The sequence below is a fragment of the Myxocyprinus asiaticus genome, chromosome 19 (genome assembly GCF_019703515.2).
Source record: "Myxocyprinus asiaticus isolate MX2 ecotype Aquarium Trade chromosome 19, UBuf_Myxa_2, whole genome shotgun sequence".
NCBI lineage: Eukaryota > Metazoa > Chordata > Actinopteri > Cypriniformes > Catostomidae > Myxocyprinus > Myxocyprinus asiaticus.
Genome location: NC_059362.1, coordinates 41,204,023 through 41,229,430, shown reverse-complemented (window position 1 = coordinate 41,229,430; position 25,408 = coordinate 41,204,023). Strand labels below are relative to the sequence as shown.

The window sequence follows — 25,408 nt, the reverse complement described above, 5'->3', positions numbered from 1 at the left end:
TAAAATTTATGGTTAATCTACACTGCCTGGCAAAAAAAATAAAAATAAAAGTCGGCATTTGGATTTAAATAAGCAGATACTTAAGAGCCTATGATTGGATCATTATTGCAGTGGTTAATATGTTGCAGTGATGCAGCATGCAGTGTGTAGCTTCTTATTTCTTTATCAACCATATCAGAAGACGTATCTTGTGGTTATGAAAAAGATGTTACTGTGTTTCAGAAGGGACAAATTATTGACCTGCATCAAGCAAAGAAAACAACTAAGGAGATTGCTGAAATCACTGGAATTGGGTTAAGAACTGTCCAACACAATATTAAAACCTGGAAGGATACTGGTGAACCGTCAGTTTCATGGAAGAAATGTGGTCAGAAAGAAATCTTGAATGACTGTGATCGGAGATCACTAAAACGCTTTAAGTCACATCATAAAAAATCGACAGTAGAACTCATGACTATGTTTAATAGTGAAAGTAAGAGCATTTCCACATGCACTGTGCGACGAGAACTTACAGGATTGGGACTAAACAGCTGTGTGGCCACAAGAAAGCCACTTGTCAGTGAGGCTAATCAGAAAAAACAACTTCAATTTGCTAGGGAGCATAAAGATTGGACTGTGGAGCAATGAAGAAAAGTAAAATGAGTCCAGATTTACCCCATTCCAAAGCGATGGGCATGTCAGGGTATGAAGGGAAGCGCATTAAGTGATGCACCTGTCATGCATAGTGCCCACTGTACAAGCCTCTGGAGGCAGTGTTATGATCTGGGATTGCTTCAGTTGGTCAGGTCTAGGCTCAGCAACGTTATGTGGCAATAAAATGAAGTCAGCTGACAACCTGAATGTACTGAATGACCAGGTTATCCCATCAATGGATTTTTTTCATCCCTGACGGCACGGGCATATTCCAGGATGACAATCCCAAGATTCATCGGGCTCAAATTGTGAAAGAGTGGTTCAGGGAGCATGAGGAATCATTTTCACACATGAATTGGCCACCACAGAGTCCTGACTTTAACCCCACTGAAAGTCTTTGGGATGTGCTGGAGAAGACTTTATGGAGTGGTTCGACTCTCCCGTCATCAGTGCGAGATCTCAGCCAAAAATTATTGATTACATTTTTTAATCAAATTAATTACATGACATATTGATATAATCTCTTATATAAATATTTGCTGAGAAAGGCCCCCCCAAAAAATAATTCAGGATAAATAATACATAATAATTCAAACAATGATAAATATGTATAATACAAATAATAATTCAGATTTCAGATTGAAATATATTGCATTATTGTGGCAGACGAGTACAGCATTGATAAGACAATCACTTCCATGGCTTTAAAAGTAGGGCTGAAACGATTAATCAACGTTATCGACAATGTTGACAATAAAAAATGTGATCTCATTTAACACAACATGAGATCATATAAAACTCTACTGATGATGTGAGAGAGGAGCACTTCAGCTCGACTGCATGAGAGGAAGAAAACAGCTCACAGTCCAAACTTTTCAAACAGCTTAAGGTGATGTAGATCACAAAGTATGAGGAAATTACACAAAAATACAAAATAAGTAAATACTCTCGTTGTGAAATAAAGCTGAGCCGAAGCTCAAGCAAAACTTGCATGTCAGAGCATCTTTAAAGGTAATACCCCGGCATTATATCTTTAATGCATCCTTTATTAAAGTTCAAATAATATGTAAGCAGGTCATGTAAATAAGGACAAACTCCGAAACTGGCATTTTTCTGTGCTGTCATGCCTCTTCTATGAGTCGCGTGAAGTGACCCGATCTAAGGGGGAGAGATTGAAACTGCACCTGGCTGATGTACACTCTGGCACAGGGACGCGTGTCCCTCGCACACGTGCTTGATGCAGCTAGATGAAAACGTGATGGCTCGCGACATACTGAATCATAATATATTTGTTAAGGTGTGTATCTTGTCATGAAGAAATCGGCGATACGCAGCTCTGTATTAAGGAGAGAAAATTTGTTTTTTGTGAGTTAAAGATGGATGCGTTTTTGATTGGTTGTTGTTTTGGCTTGTTGTCCAATATAAATATCTAAAACAATGTACATTTACTTTAGGAGCTTTACTGCAGAAAAAAGTGTGCTATATGAGAATGTTGAATATAATATTAAATATTTTAAAATATCTAAAAATCCTTATAACAAGATACATTTTCCTGAGAAGCAACATATAAGATATTTAGACTTGCTTTCAGAGAATATACAGTATCTTAAATATAAGTAAATTTTGTCTTCACTGCACTGGCAGAAAAGAGAAATCAAGTGAAAAAATACACTTATATACAAAATATACTTATATTAAAGATACATTCTCTGAAAGCAATTCTAAATATCTTATATGTTGCTTCTCAGGCAAATGTATCTGGTTTTAAGGATTTTTTGATATTTTTAAATGGAAAACAAGACAAAAACACTTAATAGTATTTTTTGCATTGAATTTATTAAACTTAAGTTTTTTTTTTTTTTTTTTCATTTAATTCAGTGAATGTCATTTAGAGGAATTTTTAAAAGATGATTTTGTCCTCTTTATTGTTAGTTAGCACGTTTAATACAACCTTTTAAGTCGAGACACAAGCTGAATAGTCGGTTAAGAGCTAATGATTTATCGTTGCAATAATCGCCCGAATAGTCGAATAATCGTTAGATTAGTCGATTATCAAAATAATCGTTAGTTGTAGCCCTATTTAGAAGTCAGTATATTTTTTGTTCCCACATTATTGAACAAGCCTTCAGTCGACAGTAATCCATTTTGCAATTGAGTCAATCCGTCCTGTTCTCACAGGATGCACTCTTGCGCTATTTTTAATTGTCGGTTTAAGTACATGTGCATCAGACAGACGATTTTGGAGTGTAAACGCTGAGTTTTTAGTATGCTGTGTCAAGTTAAAAGAATTTAAATTATTTTAATGTAATTAATCGCACAAAATTAACGTGTTAAATCGACAGCCTTAAATGTTTTGCTCACCCAGCCCTACTGTCCATATAAATGAAAGTGGGCAAAATGACTAACCATAAGTACTTTCTCCAATGTGATATAAGGATGAATGGTGATTTGAAGTTCGAAGGATAATGATTAATGACATTAATATACTATATATCTCTTTTTCTTTCTTTGTCATTCTACAGTAAAGCTCTTTGAGGTTATAGAGACAGAGAAGACACTTTATCTGGTGATGGAGTACGCCAGTGGTGGTGAGTTTGATGGAGTTAATGTGGCATGCTCTGTTTGAGCTGCATTTTGCATTATGTAATCTTGTGCAAATGAGACCTGTAATTAATTCATAATAAAGCATACAATTTATTCGCTTTACGATTTGCTCTTCCTCTCTCCACAGGGGAGGTGTTTGACTACCTCGTAGCACATGGACGAATGAAAGAGAAGGAGGCCAGAGCTAAATTTAGACAGGTACAGTACTGCAGTGCACTCGATACAGGCCTGCCCCGCCCTCACGCTCTCACCCGAGCCGCCCGACCTATTCACATTGCTCCCGGTTGCCATGGCAATGCCAAGCAGTGAGTTGCTATTGGTTAACGCTGGTTTGATTGGCAGTAGTTGGAGTGAATAGGCAGCTGGGTACAGGGTTTCCCAGTGGGGTGAATGTGGCCCATATATGTGACTTTTGCTTTGGGGTCATAAACTAAATCCGTTTTAAGCCACAAGTTTTCGTCAAAGTTCCCTGTTGACATCATAGTAACAGTGCGTTTTAGAGAGCTTTATGTCTTATCTCCGAAATTTGGTGTGTTCGGAATAGCTGTGCTACCATACTGCTCATACTGTTGCAGGATGTTTACTGTTCACAGTATGCATGTTTTCTGTATGAAGTTCGATACCAGGGTAACCTACTACATTTACCATATGTGCAGCATCTCTTTCTTGACTCATTATTTGAACTGACTGCTAAAAGTTAAGACACTTGTACACCAAATTAGACACACAACTTAAAGAGGTCATGTGCAACAGGGTAGGGTTAGGTAAAAATAAAATTATTTTCCAATTAATTGAGAACTTCATTTGAACGAGCCCAATGTCAAGTCTTAATATCACAAGATCTTTTACTCTATGCCAGGAGAGCACATTACGATGATCGTGAATGATTGGTCAATCACAAGGCAACCACTGGTTGATCTCGTCAAAAGCCTTAAAGGAAAATGACACGAGTGGCTTAGGGACAACTCTGTGAATGTCCTTGAGTGGCTCAGCCAGAGCCTGGACTTGAACCCAATCGAACATCTCTGGAGAGACCTGCAAATGGCTGTCCACAGACAGTCCCCATCCAACCTGACAGAACTTGAGAGGATCTACAGAGAAGAATGGCAGGAAATCCCAAATCCTTTTTATTTCCTTATTTCTGTGCCTGCGCACTATTTGAGTGACTGACTGGCGGCTTATGTGTGCATGCTTTATGTGCAAGTTGGTAATGCACCTAAACAGTAAATACACTTCAAAAGCTGGTCAGAATATCTATTTTTGTGAGGTATTAATGTGAGCACAGTCAGTTATGTCTTATAAACTTAAAGCGGAATTGTATCAAAATATCGAACTTGAAGTGTGAATGCAGCCTAATTGACCTGTTTCATTTGACGTCACTGTATGACCGCCCCGCCATGTTTGTGACCAAAATTTAAAATACCTTCATTGTGCTGTGCTGTGGGATGTGGCGAAAGCCAGCAAAAATGTTGTTTCTGTCAGTAGTTTTATCTTTCAAAAGACAAGACTTCATTTCACCAAAGACAAACATTGATGAAGGGGCAGAGTATGGATAAAACACTTGTGGGTCTTTGCTCATTTGTCAGTTATCTGTACACGTGTCAATTATATTTATAACATCATCGATTTGGATACAATTAACCTGGAAATGCACATAGGATGATGCTATTCATAACATCCAGACTGTATAAAAAAGGTATGTCATAATTGTAACACATTGTAATAAATAAAAAGCACTATAATGTGACTGTTTAGTATATATTTAATGTGTATAATGTCAGTCGATAAACAACACAATACACCATAAGATCATGAAGCACAGACTTAATTCACACCACCAGACTACGATGTAAAACACGAATATGCCTCTGTTCTTTTCTGTGTAGTCTTCATGAGGTAAAAGGAGCTCTTACATTCATATAGACAGGATCATCACAGACATTTTGTAATATTTTGACCAAATCAGAGCAAAAAACAACACAATCATTTGTAACTTCTGAATACGAGATGTTTATGGTGATGTACCGGTAGGCGTGTGTATTCGCCGGTCACACATCAGACTCGCCAGCGTACGGAGATGAATCATGGATAAAATATATTTAAATGTCTGCGAAAGTCAAATTTGGCAATATTTGTGCTGACTTCAGACCTGTATACACATTTCCTGGAACTTTGCATCAAAAGCATTTTTTTGATATTTTTCTTGAGATCGTTTTACGAGTGTTTTTCTATTCACCGCCATTGTTTTCTCCTGCTGATGGTCACAAATATGGCGACTGTGGGGAAAAGTGACGTCACTACAACAGGTCAATAGACCTGTCTGTATCTAATATGACAATAATATTAACATTAACAATATGAGAAAACCACTCTCTGCTCTTGGTTGGAAAACTTTAGTAGCTATAAGAAGTATTAATGTATTATAATCATATAGTGAAGACCAGTAATTTATGTAGGTTTATGTTACATTTTAATATAGTTATAGATATATTTTCTCAATGTTTTCTTGAAACTTTGTGTAGTACTTAGTGTAGAACTCTGCTGGTCACAATGACAAGTGGGTAAATTTCCCTCTTTACTTCCTGTGAAGTGATGTAACAATGTACCCTTATTCCCAGTACCTTCCTATTTATGCGCTCCATTCGGATTGGAATCTCACTCAAGATGGCTGAATACCGTGTGAAGTCAATTACGCAGGATACTATCAGTCGATTGGAATGCATATCATGATAAACGTTTCAAACAGTAGTATGCTCCATTTGTCACATGACCTCATCAGATTGTATATGAGTTCAGGTATCATCCTGATTCAGTTTAGAATAAAAATGACCTAACCATTGGCAGTCAGATCAAATTAGGATTTTATAAAAAAAAAATTAAAAAAGAGCTTTATTTCCATCCAGTACCTTCTTCATTGCATTTCATTGACGCATGCAGTATGCTCTGTTGTGTATAGCACATATTGGCAAATTAAGTAATCCGGAAATTCCTTGCATAATGTGCACATAGCTAAAGTCTCTGTGTCGCCAAAAGGAATTAGTGAGGGCTTTAGCTCCATGTCCAATCAAGCTGTGCAGTCAACAAAAAGTGTCCAGGTGTCCATTGCAGCACGCCTGATCCGTAGAATGTGTTCAAGTGAAGTTAGAGTGCTCTAACTAGACAGTTATACACTGATAGCATCATTTTCTCCATGTAATTACCCAAAGACCCCTTTTAACCTCCCCTCTTCCCACTGAGGCCGATTAAACTAACGGGCCAGTACGGCGGGTTAACCCGCAGCTGATGCAGACATCTGTAGTCATAGAGACTGGGTCTCCCTCTGACTCCCTCCCTCCCATCTGAGCGCTGTGCTGCTGTGGTGACAGTTTATCTGGGTCAGGCATGAAGCACTGCTGAGATTTTTAGCAGAACAGAAAAACAACCAGATTCTTCCACCAGCCGGAGATAGAAATGAAAATCTGTCCCCACATCTGATGTCTGGGACACGTCAAATGATGTACAGTTGTATGAATATTAAACAGTGCAAAGAATCTTGTATGCATACCAAAATGATGACGAAATGTAATTGAAATATATAACTTTTGGGACTATAAACCCTTGCTCTTTGTGTAAATGGCACCACTGCAAAAAGGCAATGAAAAAATGGACTTGCGTACATATAAGTGAAACTGCAGTGGCCCCAAAATCTATTTTGACACTTCAGTCACAATTAGAAATGGTTCAAAGTGTCATTTATTTAAAAAAGTAACTGCAAAAATGTCTCTGAAAAGTGAAGTTAGTTTTGAGCTCTTGCATCATTTGCTTGCAGATGCCACTTGGTTGGATATTTCTTTCTAATGCAATGAAATTCATACATTGAATGAGACGAAAGATCCCTCAATCTCAAAATGACCCTGCCAACTTTGAGCCTAAGCCATGCTGAACAGCCAGTTCCAGTGTGTCTTTCTCTTTCCCCTCATTTAGCACCCTTGTCCAATCAATGGCATTCTTGGAAAAAGCGATGCTGCCAGTTAATGTGCTGCATTGGCTTTTAAATCACACCCAAACCCAGTCTGTCATGCAATCCAGTGACTAATTATCATATTGTCTCCTCTCTTTTCTCCAGATTGTATCAGCTGTTCAGTATTGTCATCAAAAACACATTGTCCACAGAGATCTTAAGGTAAGTTTTGCCTCGAATGTCATTTTCAATCCTTTACTTATGTGCATATGGTTATCTAATGGTTATGTTCCTGTCATTTCTTTAATCCCTTGCGAACATAGTCTGAAATTATTGGTTAAAATCTCAGCACCCTCAAATATATCCTCCCTTGATTTGAAACTGCTGTACACATACAATGCATTCAGAAAGTATTCAGACCCCTTCATTTTTTTTCATATTTTGTTATGTTGCAGCCTTATGCTAAATACTTTTTTTTTTCACATCAATCTACGCTCCATACCCCATAATGAAAAAGCAAAAACCAGATTTTTAATAACTTTATTTAAAAGAAAATTTGTTAAAAAGAAAAAACTGAAATATCACATTGACTTAAGTATTCAGGCCCTTAACTCAGTACTTAGTTGAAGCACCTTTGGCAGCGATTACATCCTCAAGTCTTTTTGGGTATGATGCAACAAGTTTGCACACCTGGATTTGGGATTTCCTGCCATTCATCTCTGCAGATCCTCTCAAGTTCTGCCGGTTGGATGGGGACTGTCTGTGGACAGCCATTTGCAGGTCTCTCCAGAGATGTTCGATTGGGTTCAAGTCCGGGCTCTGGCTGGGCCACTCAAGGACATTCACAGAGTTGTCCCTAAGCCACACTTATGTCATCTTGGCTGTGTGTTTAGGGTCATTGTCCTGTTGGAAGGTGAACCTTCAGCCCAGTCTGAGGTCCTGAGCGCTCTGGACCAGGTTTTCATTAAGGATATCTCCTGTATTATGCTGTGTTCAGCTTTCCTTCAATCCTGACCAGTCCCCCAGTCCCTGCCGCTGAAAAACACCCCCACAGCATGATGTTACCACCACCATGCTACACCGTTAGGATGGTATCGCGCAGGTGATGAGCGATGCCTGAGGCTTAGAATTGAGGCCAAACAGTTCAATCTTCGTTTCATCAGACCAGAGAATTATTTCTCACAGTCTGAGGGTCCTTTAGGTGCTTTATTATGTGTCTTGCACTGAGGAGAGGCTTCCATCTGGCCACTTTGCCATAAAGCCCAGATCGGTGGAGTGTTGCAGTGATGGTTGTCCTTCTACAAGTTTCTCCCTTCTCCACACATGATCTCTGGAGCTCAACCAGAGTGACCATCTGGTTCTTGGTCACCTCTCTTACCAAGGCCCTTCTCCCCAAACAGCTCGGTTGGTCCATACAATGCAAGTGAATGGGTGCCAAAATGTTGATGCTCTAAAAAGCTCATAAAGGCAGCATAAAAGTAATCCATAAGACTCCAGTGGTTAAATACATATCTTCAGAAGTGATATAATAGGTGTGGGTGAGAAACAGATCAATATTTAAGGCCATGTTTGGTAGAAATTATTCTCCCTGCCCAGTAGGGGGTGTATGCATGAAGAATGTGAATCACCAAAAACACAAGATAAAGAATGTGAAAGTTAAAGTGGAAATTGACTGAGTAGTGAGAATTAACAGTAAAAATTGACTAAAATATTGACCTGTTTCTCACCCACACCTATCAAATTGCTTCTGAAGACATTGATTTAACCACTGGAGTCATATGGATTACTTTTATGCTGAATTATGTGATTTTTGGAGCTTCAAAATGTTGGCACCCATTCACTTGCATTATAAGGACCTACAGAGCTAAAAATCTTCATTTGTGTTCTGCTGAAGAAAGAAAGTAATACACATCCAGGATGGCATAAGGGTGAGTAAATGATGAGGGAATGTATATTTTTGGGTGAACTATTCCTTTAAAAACATCAAAACAAATGCCATTTATTTTAAAGAAAGATGGCACAATCCCACCTTTCAAGCAAAACATTTCACAAAAAATATACAGTATAGTATTCAAAAATGAGACAAAGCATTTGGACATTTTATGGTTATTAAATGACTACGTTTACATGGACACCAGAAAGCAGCTTATATGCGAGAAAGCGGAATATTGCAAGAAAGTAGCGTTCCCATTTACATGCACTTTATAAGTGGTGTACTCTTTACTCCCATATACATGCAGCTAGGGCAGTAAGCAGCTTTCTCTACAGAAACGTAATTCCCTGCGACGCTTGTGTAAATAACAAACATAGCATCCGAGGAAGATGTTATTCTCCATTTGCTCAGCTTTATTTACAGATATTCTAGAGTTGTTGCTGTTTTTGTTTCCTTTAACTTTGCATTGCAACCTGCAGCAGAACTGTGCTGCAATAGTGGGGTTTCCCGTAAAATTCCGGGATTCCCCCGCATATCCGCAAATGTGTGGCACCGTCAATATTTTACATTGGTGTGTATAAATGGGTATAGTTTAGTGTATGTGCTTTTCCCACTGTACTCCCAGAAATGTTGAATTTTTGGTTCGGACCAAATAATCGAAACAAATAGTCTCTGATCTCTGAAGAACATCAGCAGGACAGCAGCAGAACATGGAGCGTAACCCCTGCTTCTTTCGCTCTCTCTTACATCTGCTTTCCCCCCTCCGAGTCTCCATGCTCCGTTACACACTTTGTTTCCAGACTGTTGCTCTCTAAATGATGCATGAGGATTTGGGCCAGAGTCAGAGTGAAGCTGTCTAAATGACTCGCGTAAGGGAAGCCAGGTGGAAAGATTGGTCTTTTTATTTATTTATTTATTTATTTATGTGCTGTATCTTTCACTCTCTGTACCCGTCTTCAATTTGTCCATCAGTAAGGAGCAACTGTAAGGAGCATCTTTGCAGGATTACATTAACGCGCACAACATTTTTAGTGTTTTTGGTTGAATCACTTAAAAACATGTCCAGGTCCAGTTTCACCCCAAGATCAAAATACAATTATATATACAGTATATTGCTTCAAGACAATGTACTGTTCTGTATTGTAATTCAGTATTTTTATTAAAATCTTGTATAAATTTACTGTAATACGGAATTTTGTATTAAAATTAGTGCTGTCGGTTGATTAAAATGTTTAATCGCGATTTACTCACATAAAGTTTAGTAGTTTATCACGATTAATCACAGATTTTGAAAGTGCTGAAATTTGACACTATAAATACTTTATTTTCTTGTCAAAATGCATTTACTTCCATCTTAGGAAAGAAAACAAAACAATATGTAACAATATAATGCATTATTAACATTTTCCAAACAAAGCCTTCCACATGAAATGCACTAAAATAGCACCAATTCAAGTAACATTAAACGTTTCCCAAAGTCTAAGTGGTAGTTTGACTGATTGAAAGAACTAGTCCCCATGGGTTGCATATTCATTGCAATGGGTATTAAATCTCTTAAACTCTAATCCTCCGCAATATTAATCTGCCGGTAGGCTGTGAAGTAATTCTTTGTTAAAGCAATCGTAAAGCTGCGTTCTTGATTCACGTCAACGCCAGCATCAGTCTTTGAACTCACCTTGAAAAGCACTTCCAGACAAAATGTCTCATTCTGCGTTTTGGTGATAGTTAAGGCTTGACTTGCTTCTGTGGTAATTAAAATGCACCTTACAAGTCCCATATGGGGTTGTTTTGTACATCAAATATCGCTAAGAGCTCCTTTCTCCATCATTTTATCACTGACAGGGAAGCGCTGTCGGAGATTCTTCTATTTACTGAAATAACAACCTCCATGGCTCTATTATAGAGTATCATAGAGTATTACGACAGTACCACCCATAAAATGTCAATGGGACCGCCGCGTTATGCTATTGTATGCTAAGCTTGTAGGCTCATCTTGTTAGAAGGGCTCTGGCGCTGTCACTGTTTGTGAAGTGTACGTCAGTGTAATGACTCCAGGCAGACACATTACAAAGGTTATGCCCTTCACACCAGTGTTTATTCCATATTAACAGTAAATGCGTTAATTGTGATTAAGAAAAATTAACACAGTAAACTTTTTTAATTAATCACATGCGATAACGCATTAATTCTGACAGCTCTAATTAAAATCTCATTAAACTTAAACGGGTCCTTTTTACATTTACTGTAATATATATATATTTTTTTATTATTTAAATGACCATATATTAAGTGCAACAGATACTACTATGATGTGTACAAATAATCTATAATTAAAATAATGTTGTTGGGGTTTTTTTGGCACATTGTCATAGTAATCTTTTCTTTTTTTCATTTTTTTCATTTGTTTTTTTTTTTCATTGCCAGTAAACAGAGTTTAGGGTGAAATGCAAAAAATCATGGTGGTCCTAAAAATAGGCTTTCTTTATTTTCTTTAAGCAGAATATACATTTCCGTTTCTTTTTTTAGATTTAAGGGTGAAATTTGACCCGGACATGTTCTTGACAGGTTTTGTGAGTTTTTATTATTTTATTAATCATAGGCTCCCAGCCAAAGTACTAAATGTACACAAAAAGAAACCCCTTCAATCTCCTTTTCTCACTCTTTTTTTTTTTTTTTTTAACTCTTCTCTTGCTCTTTAATGCAGGCAGAAAACCTCCTGCTGGATGCAGATATGAACATCAAGATCGCAGACTTTGGCTTCAGTAACGAATTCACGATCGGGAACAAACTAGATACGTTTTGTGGCAGCCCACCATATGCGGCCCCCGAGCTTTTCCAAGGCAAGAAGTACGACGGGCCAGAGGTGGACGTGTGGAGTTTGGGGGTCATACTCTACACGCTGGTCAGTGGATCGCTGCCCTTTGATGGACAGAATCTAAAGGTTAGTGTGTTCAGCCCCAAAAGGTCACCTTCACAGAGAATATACAACAGCCAACTCACTCGTGCTGCATGAAATCAGTGATTTTTTTCAAAAGCAGTAAGCTACGAGAGGAAATGAGTTAGTAATTTTTCTATGATTAAGGGGTGTTGTTATGGTACAATGTAAAGTAGAATGATAAAAACATCATGTACTGAGAAACTGCGGTACAATAAAGCGACACGTTTTGTCAGCAGCTTGCTTTCTGTTTATGCAGATTTTGATTTATACTGAAGTTTAAAATCTCTAAACTATTATTTTCTCTGGCTGCCATTCAGTCTGTATCGTGCACACACTGGGTCTCTCGCATGGTTTCGCTTCTGAAACTGGTTGAGGTGACAGTGAGTGAGCGTTTTCGGGCAATGCGAAGAGATACGGCAGCTTGCCCGTACCTCTCCCATGGTTTGCCACTTGCGGGTGAAGTCTCCATTCTTCGTACAGTAAATCCGCTCCTGTGTTTATTATGCCCAGGACTGTTTATTATGCTTTAATTGCGCTAATATTTTTTGAAGCATTAAACAGTCAACTATTAATCATAGAAATTAACGCATTAAATTTCCCATATATATATATATATATATATATATATATATATATATATGTATACAGTTGTGCTCAAAAGTTTGCATACCCTGGCAGAAATTGTGAAATTTTGGCATTGATTTTGAAAATATGACTGATCATATGACTGTCTTTTATTTAAGGATAGTGATCATATGAAGCCATTTATTATTACATAGTTGTTTGGCTCCTTTTTAAATCATAATGATAACAGAAATCACCCAAATGGCCCTGATCAATAGTTTACATACCCTTGAATGTTTGGCCTTGTTACAGACACACAAGGTGACACACACAGGTTTAAATGGCAATTAAAGGTTAATTTCCCACACCTGTGGCTTTTTAAATTGCAATTAGTGTCTGTGTATAAATAGTCAATGAGTTTGTTAGCTCTCACGTGGATGCACTGAGCAGGCTAGATACTGAGCCATGGGGAGCAGAAAAGAACTGTCAAAAGACCTGCGTAACAAGGTAATGGAACTTTATAAAGATGGAAAAGGATATAAAAATATATCCAAAGCCTTGAAAATGCCAGTCAGTACTGTTCAATCACTTATTAATAAGTGGAAAATTTGGGGATCTCCTGATACCAAGTCAAGGTCAGGTAGACCAAGAAAGATTTCAGCCACAACTGCCAGAAGAATTGTTCGGGATACAAAGAAAAACCCCCCACAGATAACCTCAGGAGAAATACAGGCTGCTCTGGAAAAAGACGGTGTGGTTGTTTCAAGGAGCACTTTACCATTTTAATTTCACTTTTGCATACTTGGTCAAACATAAGTTTGACCAATACATGTTAATATACAAATACAAATAATTCACCCCTTCGCAATTATGTACAGCGGAGGAGATGTTAAAATGAGGAGCACATTATAGTGAGTAGTATGAGTATATTGCTTAATTCAGATATTTGTTTTCCTTTTTTCCTCTTCACCCACAGAAATGTAATTTATGAAATCAATGGTTATGAAAATTTTTAAAAGCTAAGCTAAACAAATGTCTCAGTGTAATACTTTAATACTAAGTAAATATACTCACTGTAATGCATAAAAACCAAAACATCCACTATGTCACCAAAATCCACTACACAGATTAGATCAACTACGTCATCGCGCTGCAGTCTGCAGCGAGGACCCTCTCGCTAATGCGCACCTGAACTGTCAAATACATTTCAAAATTCCGCTAAAATGCCTGTCTTGGTGAGGTATTCACGTAAACACAGGGAGTGATGTCTAAAGTGTACGTAAACAGCAGAGAAAAAAGCAGATTTGTATTCAAATGTTGGACTTGTAAGTATAAATGTAAGTTAATAGATCTGCTGCCATCTAGTGTAGTGTGTCATTATAATAATCATACAAACATAACAAGAAAACACTCACTGCTATTGACTTTGTAACTTTAGTAACTTTAAAAAGTATTAAGGTATTATAATCAAACAGTGAAGACCAGTAGTAGTTTTATGTTGCATTTCATTCTGAATGTTGACTTGAATACTTGAAGCCTACTGATGTTACAAACCTTTTAAAGCCGTTAAAAAATTAGTATTTGTTTGTTCTATTATTTTTAATCTATTTGTATTCATTGCTGTTTTTTATTGTTATTTTATTACTGACTGTTTACTAGTCTTGAATAATTACTTAAGAACTTGAAACCATTCTTCCATAATTAACATATTAGTTAGTGTTTTTATTTGTTGTGGTTTTGAAGCTAGTATTGAGAATCATCAGATTTCACTACAGACTACTGAAATTATTGTATTGTGATAATCTGTAGCCTTTATTGTACATGGTAGATCTTGGTTCAATAACATAAGGAAAAAAAGTAGATCTCATTCCATAGAAGTGTGAGCATCCCTGCTGTTAATGATGGCGATGGAGGCTTTTCTTTATTTGTCTACCATACGTAACATAAAATAATTACCATATGACAATAACCTCCTTCCCTACACAGAACAGTTTACATTTCAAGTTCAAGGAAATCCACTGTTAAAAAGACAAGTTTTTTTAAAAGTTCAATAAATTCATGATGTTTCCAAAGTCAATGAGTAACCGTGTTAAATAATCGTGATCTCAATATTAACCAAAATAATCATGATTATGATTTTTGCCATAACCGAGCAGCCCTAGTTTGTACTGGCAAAATTGCACAAACCATACATTTGTAGTGAGAGGTATCAATTTTATAATCTTGTTTTGTGATAAACCAAAAAAACTAAATAGGAAGGCATTTTTTCCTTTTTTTTAACCATTGTTCTGTGTACTTATAAATACCCTACAGGAACTTCGAGAACGTGTACTGAGGGGCAAGTATCGCATTCCTTTCTACATGTCCACTGACTGTGAGAACCTCTTAAAACGCTTCCTGGTGCTGAACCCTGTCAAGCGGGGCACACTCGAGGTGAGAAATCATTGTGAAAATTTAAATATACCTTGATGTATGAGAATACACAAAACTCTGTCCTGTTCCCCATACAAACACAACCAAGCATCTGTTGTCCTCTCTCTTTTCCTCTTTTCTCCCTCCATCAAAACCCTCGCCCAGGGAGCACTCTTTCATCGCAGCATGCTCTTTCTACCCTCATTAATTTAACAGGAGTCTAAAAGCTAATTCGCAGAAACACCCTGTTTTTAACTCTCAGAGACCCAGGGAAATTGCACCCCCAGTGTTAGGGGGTTTTAACCATTTCGTTTAAACATATAAACAAGGTTTCTGTGGCGCTTATTTATTTATTTTTTTTTTAACGGGCGTACCAGCCCGACATAACTTTGACTCTGTTCAACCAATGACAGGGGTTTTCTGGAAACCTGAGAAGTAATTCTTTTTGCAATTCAAATATGTGGTGCTATGAGCACACAAATAACAGATTTCACCTTAAATAAAAAAACAGACAAAAAAGTCCTTTGGTTAGAACACAAGGCAAATTTCACATGTTTGTGAAAAATTTGAGTTACTTTGTACACCACTGTGTTATTGCTAAGTAATGATCTGTTCCACCTTCATGTTTTTTTTTTTTTTTTTTTCAGCTGCCCCACTTTAAAACTTGTATTTTGTTTCCTGCATAATCCTGCATATTTATGATCCAGTAGATTAGCATAACCTCTCCTGTAACCCTGTGTATGTCTGTTACAGCAAATCATGAAGGATCGATGGATTAATGCAGGCAGTGAGGAGGACGAGCTCAAACCTTTTGTGGAGCCAGAACTCGACATCTCAGACCAGAAGAGAATTGGTATGGAATGAACCTTCATTACTTGTTCACATAAATACAGTACATGCTGTCAGTGTATGTACAGTTGTGCTCAAAAATTTGCATAACCTGGCAGAAATTGTGAAATTTTGGCATTGATTTTGAAAATATGACTGATCATGCAAAACATTTTATTTTATTTAAGGATAGTGATCATATGAAGCCATTTATTATCACATAGTTATTTGGCTCCTTTTTAAATCATAATGATAACATAAATCACCCAAATGGCCCTGATCAAAAGTTTACATACCCTTGAATGTTTGGCCTTGTTACAGACACACAAGGTGACACTCACAGGTTTAAATGGCAATTAAAGGTTAATTTCCCACACCTGTGGCTTTTTAAATTGCAATTAGTGTCTGTGTATAAATAGTCAATGATTTTGTTAGCTCTCACGTGGATGCACTGAGCAGGCTAGATACTGAGCCATAGGGAGCAGAAAAGAACTGTCAAAAGACCTGCGTAACAAGGTAATGGAACTTTATAAAGATGGAAAAGGACATAAAAATATATCCAAAGCCTTGAAAATGCCAGTCAGAACTGTTAAATCACTTATTAAAAGTGGAAAATTCAGGGATATCTTGATACCAAGCCAAGGTCAGGTAGACCAAGAAAGATTTCAGCCACAACTGCCAGAAGAATTGTTCGGGATACAAAGAAAAACCCCACAGGTAACCTCAGGAGAAATACAGGCTGCTCTGGAAAAAGACGGTGTGGTTGTTTCAAGGAGCACTTCAGTTCCCTCTGTGAGTGAGTCATATCCCGCCAAAGCCACTTTCCTGCAGAGTTTAAACAGTGCACTGATTATTTTTGCAATTTCCATTTGGTGACGCTAGTGTGGCAGAAATGACACACTTCAGTTTAAACTGTTTCTTGTTGCTTTTATTGTGTTCCTGAACCAATCACAACAGTTTGACTCAGTCTGTATGGATGAAACAATTCAAATGTACAGACATAATAAGATCCTTTTGGCTCTCTTGTCAAAAAAACATTTTAATAGGGATGAGCCAGGACTTTATGGTTCAAGAGTGCCATCACAGGAGAGTCAGAGATATAAATGTTTTGGCTTAATGTCCTTTGCGTGTGTGTGGTGGTAAACATTTGTGCTCAGCTTGCACAGAAGCCGTTCGCCTAGCATGCTTCCCTCAATGTGACACTGGTAATGGTAATCATGCCTTTGGGTATCTTCACTGGCCTTCAGCAGAGTGCAGGGGTCGATAGTGCTTTAGTCAGACAAGCTTTATTCACTCCACTGCTGTGGCACGGCTCTCTGTTCATGTTCAAACACTCCATTGATCGGAGCCCCATGTTCCTAACAGAGTTTACTGCTAGTGCAGGAACAGTTCAGTTGAGCTGAAGCAGTCATGTTTAGTCTAGCATGAAAAACCGTGACACTGTGAAAACCTTTAGAGTGATTGAGAGTTGTTTAATCTGCTGAAATGAGCTGTTTATTGTAGTTTTAAAATTTTATTTTTATTCTTTTTCCCCAGGGAAACTAAAAATTGTTGTGCAAGCACCAATTTTCCAAATGATACCAGTGCACAGTTGTTTTGACTAGTGAAAGACAGATATATTGGACGGGCTGCAAAATTGATGATATTTGGCCATTTTGAGATCATTTTAATCTGCTGATAAATAGAAGTGTTACCTAACTGCTGTGTCAGTTCCAAAATCTACCGACAGCTATCAGTTTAAAAAAAAAAAAAAAAAAAAAATGTTAATTTTGTGTGCAGTTAAATGAATGTCTCGTTTTTATGTATGTCTCATTATTAAATTGTGTTATATAAAGTATGTGTATATTGTATGTATAAGTACTGTATCTATGGGCATTATATTGGTCTCCTGCTGCCCCATAGCTTTTGAAAAATCAATCCAAAATGAGCTGGTTACAGTGTCCTTACGTTGATCTGTTTTTAATCAGTCTAAATAAGGTTTATTATTGCAGATATCATGGTGGGAATGGGTTACTCCCGGGAAGAGATCCATGAATCTCTAACCAGAATGAAGTACGATGAAATCACAGCTACCTACTTGCTGTTAGGCAGGAAGTCCACGGAGGTGAGTCACTTCGCAGACTGTCAAATCTGATTGGCTGGCTTTCAGATATTTTAAGTTAGTCAAGGTTGCACATCAGTCGACCAGGAATGAGAGTTTTGTTTACAAGGCACCAGGCTGCATTAAGTTCTTCCAAGGTGGACAACTGTGTCATTCTGTCTAATTTTTCACTTTTTGTTTTTCACAGCTGGAGGTGAGTGATTCCAGCTCCAGCAGTAACTTGTCTTTAGCCAAGGCTAGACCCAACAGTGAACACAATAACGGCCAATCACCATCTCACCTTAAAGTCCAAAGGACCATCTCTTCCAATCAGAAACAGCGGCGTTATAGTGACCAGGGTGAGCACACTTTTTTTCTTTATCTTTACTAGGTACCATGGTCAGAAATGTGCAAAAATGCCCTGGATATTCATACCTAGGTATACATATTACTTTATCACCTAAAAAAACAAGACAGTTTTATTCAAGTTGAGAATTTATTTTAATAAACTGATTTAAGGAATATTCTGGGTTCTATACAAGTTAAGCACAATCGACAGCATTTGTGGCATAATGTTGATTACCACAGAAAATAATTTCGACTCATCTGTCCTTTTCTTTAAAATAAGCAGAAATCAAAGTTACAGTGAGGCACTTACAATGGAAGAGAATGAGGCCAATATTTGGAGGGTTTAAAGGCAGAAATGTGAATCTTCCATTAATTCTTCTGTTAACACTTGTGTGTTATTTAGGCTGTAAAGTTGTTTAAATTGTCAGTTTTACAGTCATTTTAGGGTTTGTTGACATTACATCATCATGGCAACAAAGTTTTAACTTTAAACAGAAATGGATACTAAGTGATTTATTCATATTGTTTACGTCTTGTGGCTGCACTTTTGAAACAGTTAATTTATTTTTTATTTTTATTTTTATTTTTTTTATTTTTTCACCCAATTTAGAATGCTCAATTCCCAGTGCGCTTTTAAGTCCTCGTGGTCGCGTAGTGATTCGCCTCAATCCGGGTGGCGGAGGATCCCAGTTGCCTCCGCGTCTGAGACCGTCAACCCGCGCATCTTATCACGTGGCTTGTTGAGCACGTTGCCACGGAGACATAGCACGTGTGGAGGCTTCAAGCCATCCACCGCGGCATCCACGCTCAACTCACCACGCGCCCCACCAAGAAGGAACCACATTATAGCGACCGCGAGGAGGTTACCCCATGTGACTCTACCCTCCCTAGCAACTGGGCCAATTTGGTTGCTTAGGAGACCTGGCTGGAGTCACTTGGCACGCCCTGGGATTCGAACTAGCGAACTCCAGGGGTGGTAGCCAGTGTCTTTTACCACTGGACTACCCAGGCCCCCTGAAACAGTGAATTTTAACATTTACGGATTGCCCCCATTCACTTCTATTTTAAGTGCCTCACTGGAACCCAGAATTTTGCTTTGTTAAAGAAAAGGGATCAGTCAAAATTAATTTTTGTGTTAATCGTTATTATTTTACGAATGCTGTCGATTGAGCTTAACTTGTATGGAACCCGGAATATTCCTTTAAATTGGAGTATTTGTAATAAAAGGATGGCACAGAATGTTTTATGATTATAAAAATATGCCTTCATCAAGGTAAAAAAATGCCCTTGGGAGCGTTTTCATTTTTAGATAAATTATTAATTTAATGGGAAAGTTCATTTCTGACACTATAAAGTACATTTAAATGTATTGAGACCTGACTAATCTCTATTCTTATTTATCTCTCCATTTACAGCTGGACCAGCCATTCCCTCAGTCGGCCACCCAAAGAGAAGTCAAACCACTTCTGCAGAGAGTGACCATAAAGAAGAGGGTACTGCACAGGCACGGAAGTCCAGCTCATCGGGAAGCCGTGGAATAGCCCCTCCGAGCCCGATGCTGGGCAACGCCAACAACCCAAACAAGTCTGACATTCCTGACCGCAAAAAGAGCACCGGTGTCCCTGCGGTACGTAAGCCAAGGCAAAGTTGGAAACAAGAATTGTGATTTTTATTTTTATTTTATTTTTCAAGATTCTTAGAATGTTTAAAAAGCTTCACAATTAAACAATGTGCTTCTATCGGGAAAGGTCATAAACGGTTTAAACATGCAAACTCCATTCGCTGTTTTGTCAGTTTATTCAGTGTGCACATGTCTGTTTTCAGTGAAGAATAATTTGTCAATTCATGTGTATTCTCTGCCATTGTTTCAAAATCCAGTTGATTAAACAGTGGACAAAACTCACACTACAATGCCGGAATCTGTATTTCCACAGAGCAATTCTGTGTCAAGCGGTATGACCAGAAGAAACACGTATGTTTGTAGCGAGAGGAACGCCACGGACCGCCACTCCGTCATCCAGAACGGCAAAGAGAACAGGTGAGCCACGTGAACTCGCTTTTTCAGGTCAAAGGTTGTGACTCTCCCTCCAACACCAAACCCACTGTTGTACTGTTTTAATGAACATTTCATAAGCAGAATAATTTGGCAATAGTTAGATTGCTCATTGGGAAACAATCACTTCTAGAATCTTTCCAGCAAACTGAAATGTACAGTGCAAATTGTATTTGTCGTAAACACTAAGTGGGAAAAAATTATTTCAGTCCATATAATTGTAATCGTGTTGTCTAAACGATGATGAATATGTTGATGTATGCATCGGCTGGTGGAAAATCTGTTAATCTAGAGAAGACGCCTACAGGCATAAGACGTGATCTGAATGAACCTTTCGAATTAGACAGCCTTTGAATTAGACACTTTTGAGTTCAGGGCCTTTACCCACATAGAGGGCTCTGACTCACGACAATTACATCTCACACAAAAGAAGGGTCACCCCACTGTGCCAGTCTGTTAGCTTAACCTCTTAGTTTTGCCGTGCAGACCACAAAGGACACAAGAGAACAGGCCATGAATTCCGTATTAGAGTGCAAAACTACATATTTTCATACTGGGTTCCCTGCATGACTAGTCGAAAAGACGCTCTGTTTTATTGGTTGCTGGTTTCGAATTTACTTGATCTGATGAGATGCATTTCTAAGGTAGCGTTTACATAAGACACATTTTTATGTTCAAAAACAGCTAGACGGAACGTAATGGAATGAAAAAGAATGCAGGGGTCTCGAGACGACAAGTTTTTAAAAGTTGGACAATTTTTACATCAAAAACTTCCTTTCCAAGATGATTTTATCGTGCGAACTGTTTAAGAGCTAAGCATGGCACGCTAATTAAAGCACTCCAAACAATGTGCAAATTGAAGTTTTTATAATGTATGATAAACATTGTGTGCAAAAATGGTTTAAAATATAAAGGTTACAATGTAAAGTTGCGATCAAATGCTTTGATTCCAAGCACTGTAGTTGAATAGAAATGGGCCATTTTCACCACTGCAGAGTGATGTCACTGATAAAGGTTCTCTGTGTATTAGGGATGTGCTGAACGACTAATTTCAATGACGTTTAAATGGAAGTTTTGAAGTTGACTAGTCTAGTGGTTCTCAACCTTTTTGACTCCAAGGCCCCCCACTGTCCAAGACAATATTTGAAGGCCCCCTTGCCCGAAACTAGACGTGTCTGATTAAAATAATTATTCATGGATAATTTTTGATTCTAGACATTTCAGAAAGAGTCTGTTTATAATTTGTAGGCATACATCTTAAAGTATTTTTTAGCATTTTAATTAAGTTGAATTATTTTAATATTTCTTATTTTAAATACATTTTAAGTCAACTTGAGCCCCTCTCGGAAGTGTGCTGAGGCCGCCTAGTGGGTCCCAGCCCCCTGGTTGAGAACCACTGGATTAGTCGACTAGTTTTAAAAGAAATCAACCTTCAGAAAACAGTCCAAAAAATTGGTTTATGTGACCCATTTAAAATACTTAATCTATTCCAAATCTGAAGCTAAATTCCACTGAAATGGGGCATTTATCTGCGACGTGCTCGCCTTGCATTATGATCATTGTACATTAAATATAGAACATGACATTAAATATAGAAAAAAATGCGCTGAAAAGTTGCGTGTATTTCACGACGTGCAGTTGTGCATAGCCATTGATCTAATATGACAGCTGTTCGGTAAAGAACGTTAACCAATAACAGTTACGATGTGGGGAAAAAGTAGCCATAGGATAGAACAAATAGGCCTGTGATGTAGCCTACAGTAAATCTAATAAACATGATGTGCACACAGAATAAAAGATAGTTTAACCCATTGAGCAGTCGGCACCTCGTTGAAAATAAACAGTCATTTACTAGGCTACTTACTCAAAAGCATAAATTTTTTGATGAGCAAAATTAACACGTCGACATGGTCCGGTGAAAGACGGGACTTGACTCACCTGAGGTGGCTATCCTGCGCTTGAAAATCTGCACAGCGGAAAAATAACATACTAGCATGCAGAGATTTAAAGAAGACTCAAATGTGAAAATATCCATAAGGACTTTCAAACGTTTGGAAATCCGATTCCTGCACCACCACCGAAGTGATTTCATAACTACTTTGCTGAGTTTGCTGGTCTAGCGAGATGACACCGCGAGTGAGAGAGGGAAGAAGCACGTGTAGCCTGAGGTGAAATGAAACTTTGTATCTGCTCCAGATATCCTCTTTTTTAAAATAATATTTGTATTATTAATTCTATTTAAAATGTGTAACATTAATATGACAGTAATTTAAGCACAGCCTCTGTAAAAATACAAAGTCAGACGTAAAGGTGTAAAAATGTTGATCAGTTTAATGGGGGGAAATATTAACCGACTAGTAATTCCAGTGTCGACTAGCAGCATCAGAACCGTTTTGTCGACTAGTCGCGCACATCCCTAGTGTATATCATTAAGACTAGGGATGCCCCGAAACCATTTTTTTGGAGTACAAGTACCGATGCTTCCTTTTCAGTTCTTTCCGATAGAAATACCTGGTTTTTTTTTTTATCTGTTTTTTTTTTATGCCATATTCAGCAGTTTTGTTTCACTTTTATCATCAAAATGGTGTCTAATTAAATGAATTTATTAAAACTGTAATCAAATGAAAATAGAACATGTAATTTACAAAATATTCTATTTTTATACAGAACTTCACAGCACAATCAAAAATACAACATTGGAGTTATTTTTGTCAAATTATTTTCTGCACAGCAGAGCATCACAGATGTGAGATATTGCTTAAAAATAATACAATAACTATTGATTTATTATTAGTAGTATTTTTTTAGGAGGAGGAGGAGTAATAATAATAAAAGTAGAATTACCGTGAATATTACATAAGTATATACAGCAGTGATATATATACTTTTTTCCCCATTTATATGGAGCTTTTATTTTGGCTGAAGTTTTTATTTTGGGGTGAAGCCCTTTCCGTTTCTGTGTGATTTTGACAGTATTTTCTCATCTCCTAATGTGATTATTAAAACGCAAAAGGCTGCTATTCCATTAAATAAATATGTAGTCCGTATGTTCTGCGTGCTACATAGTGAATTAGCATCTGCTCACTGTCAGCTGCTACAGAGCACGCGATGCTCATGATGGTGTATGAAAGCTCCTTGGTATGAGCAGCCGGCTTCACATTTATATTCAAACATTCTTAAAACAAGATCTATTTACTTTGAAGCATGCAGCACATGCAAACTATATACAGTAATTATCTCATTAAATCACAGCACAAGTACATGAGCAGTATCGTTTTGGGACATCCCTAATAAAGACCCAACTAATCAACAATGAAATTCGTTGTTGACTTTTTTTGTTATTGATTTTTATTTATAATATTGAGCTGCAGGCCTGAAAATATAATCAAGATCGACTAATCGACTTGTCAGTTGCTGGCTGACTAGTCAACCATCGTGACGCATCAATATCTCATATTACTCTCTCTATTCTTTGCTTTTTCTCTGCTCACTGTTTATCTCTGATTTACTCTGCTTTGTTGTTATGAACGTACTATGACTGATCCATCCCACTGCTGTTTATTTGCTCGCCTGCCATTGACCAGCCTGAGTGAAATGACTGGAAGTGTCAGCACAAGTTCGACGGCAAACACTGCGGCTTTCGCAGCCTCATCAGCCTCTGTTCGTCTACGCCACCAAAAAGCCACATCCCTCTCGGCCTCTGGATACACCTGCCGCCCCAGCCTGCCGTCCAATGATGGCGCCGCTGACCTCTTCAGGCCCAAGTAAAAACGAGTTTAGCGTCTGTCTCTAGTGTCTCTCCTTGCTTGATTTCTATTTAACATCCTCTGACCTCTCTGCTGTCTACGTCTTTGATTTCATGCCCCCCTCGTCTCATCCCAAGGGGCCCCGCCCACATCCAACTAGTGTCGCGACCAATCGGAAACGACCTGTCGATGTTCGTTTAAGGATATCCTGCATCTTCACTCAAATCGTTACACTAACTTCCTCTTGTGTTTAGACCCACTAATATAGGAAATAGACTCTATTAATCTAGTTGGACTAGCTGCAGGATTCATAACACTGTTGAAATGTTTAATGATTACAATAATTGTCTGCACACAGATTAAGGATTTTGTTTAAAAATGTGGTCAAATCATAGTTTTTATGAATATAGATGTTGATATGTTGGAAACATATTTTTTGGTGTTCCCATTACATTCAGGTATGGATCAAGTTCTTGATTAAGTGATTAAGGGTTGCCTCTTGCAAAGAAATATGTCTTGCAAGAAGGGGGAGTCTTTGTGAATTTAAATTGAATGAAATAAATAATGGTTTATTTCTTGATAGTACTATGAACAAAGCTTGTTATAACTAGTGAAAGACTCCATTTTTGTGACTATAACCCATTAGTGTTCTACACGAAACCACAGTTTCTGACCAAATTCCTATATTGTTATATTTTCTTTTTGACTTTCTATTTGAATCTCCCCCGTTTCACTCTTCAGTACGAGCACGGCTCCAACGAGTCAGCGGAACCCTGGTGCCTCCACCCACAGCATTAGTAGCGCAACTCCCCCGGATCGCCTGCGTTTCCCACGAGGCACACTTAGCCGCAGCACTTTCCATGGAGGCCAGCTGAGGGAGCGACGCACAGCCACTTATAACGGACCCCCTGCCTCTCCAACCTTGTCACACGATGCCACGCCTCTCTCGCAGTCCCGGAGCCGTGGATCCACAAACCTCTTTACGAAACTTACATCCAAGCTAACACGCAGGTAAACAAACACACCACTCTTAATACACAACAAAAATGTCACAAAACCTTCTCATTACACCTCGGCAAGTCCCTCAAAATAATTATCCTCACAGAGTTCTCAGTTGTCAGTAGAAAAAGGCAAGAAAAACATAGCAAGGACGTAATAACCTCAGGTTATCTTTGTGATAAGTTCTCCCCTTAATATCATACTTACAACATGTTTGCCACTTAATAGTCCCTCACAAAGATCTGTCAATTCTTTTATTGTGTCTACACTGCCAGCAAAATAAGTTTTAGTTAGTTTGTTTACCTTGTCTTATGTTCTTTTAGATCAGTG

At 38.0% G+C, this 25,408-nt stretch overlaps 1 protein-coding gene across 11 annotated transcripts in view; it reads left to right on the top strand.

Moving 5' to 3' along the window:
• The window catches only part of LOC127409939 (MAP/microtubule affinity-regulating kinase 3), an 87,255-nt gene that overhangs the window by 48,599 nt on the left and 13,248 nt on the right, over nt 1–25,408 (top strand). For 8 of the 11 annotated variants that reach the window (XR_007892065.1, XR_007892066.1, XM_051644934.1 and 5 more), the window contains 12 exons: nt 3,156–3,221; nt 3,365–3,435; nt 7,343–7,399; nt 11,815–12,051; nt 14,926–15,045; nt 15,778–15,877; nt 17,844–17,956; nt 18,141–18,291; nt 19,696–19,907; nt 20,215–20,318; nt 23,918–24,097; nt 24,821–25,090. Coding sequence is in view for 9 of the 11 variants with exons in the window: in XM_051644934.1 (XP_051500894.1) it covers nt 3,156–3,221; nt 3,365–3,435; nt 7,343–7,399; nt 11,815–12,051; nt 14,926–15,045; nt 15,778–15,877; nt 17,844–17,956; nt 18,141–18,291; nt 19,696–19,907; nt 20,215–20,318; nt 23,918–24,097; nt 24,821–25,090 (1,681 nt within the window). In the remaining 2 variants the exon portion in view is untranslated. The remainder of the gene's footprint in view (nt 1–3,155; nt 3,222–3,364; nt 3,436–7,342; nt 7,400–11,814; nt 12,052–14,925; nt 15,046–15,777; nt 15,878–17,843; nt 17,957–18,140; nt 18,292–19,695; nt 19,908–20,214; nt 20,319–23,917; nt 24,098–24,820; nt 25,091–25,408) is intronic. The other 3 variants (XM_051644928.1, XM_051644932.1, XM_051644931.1) reach the window with 1 other exon arrangement.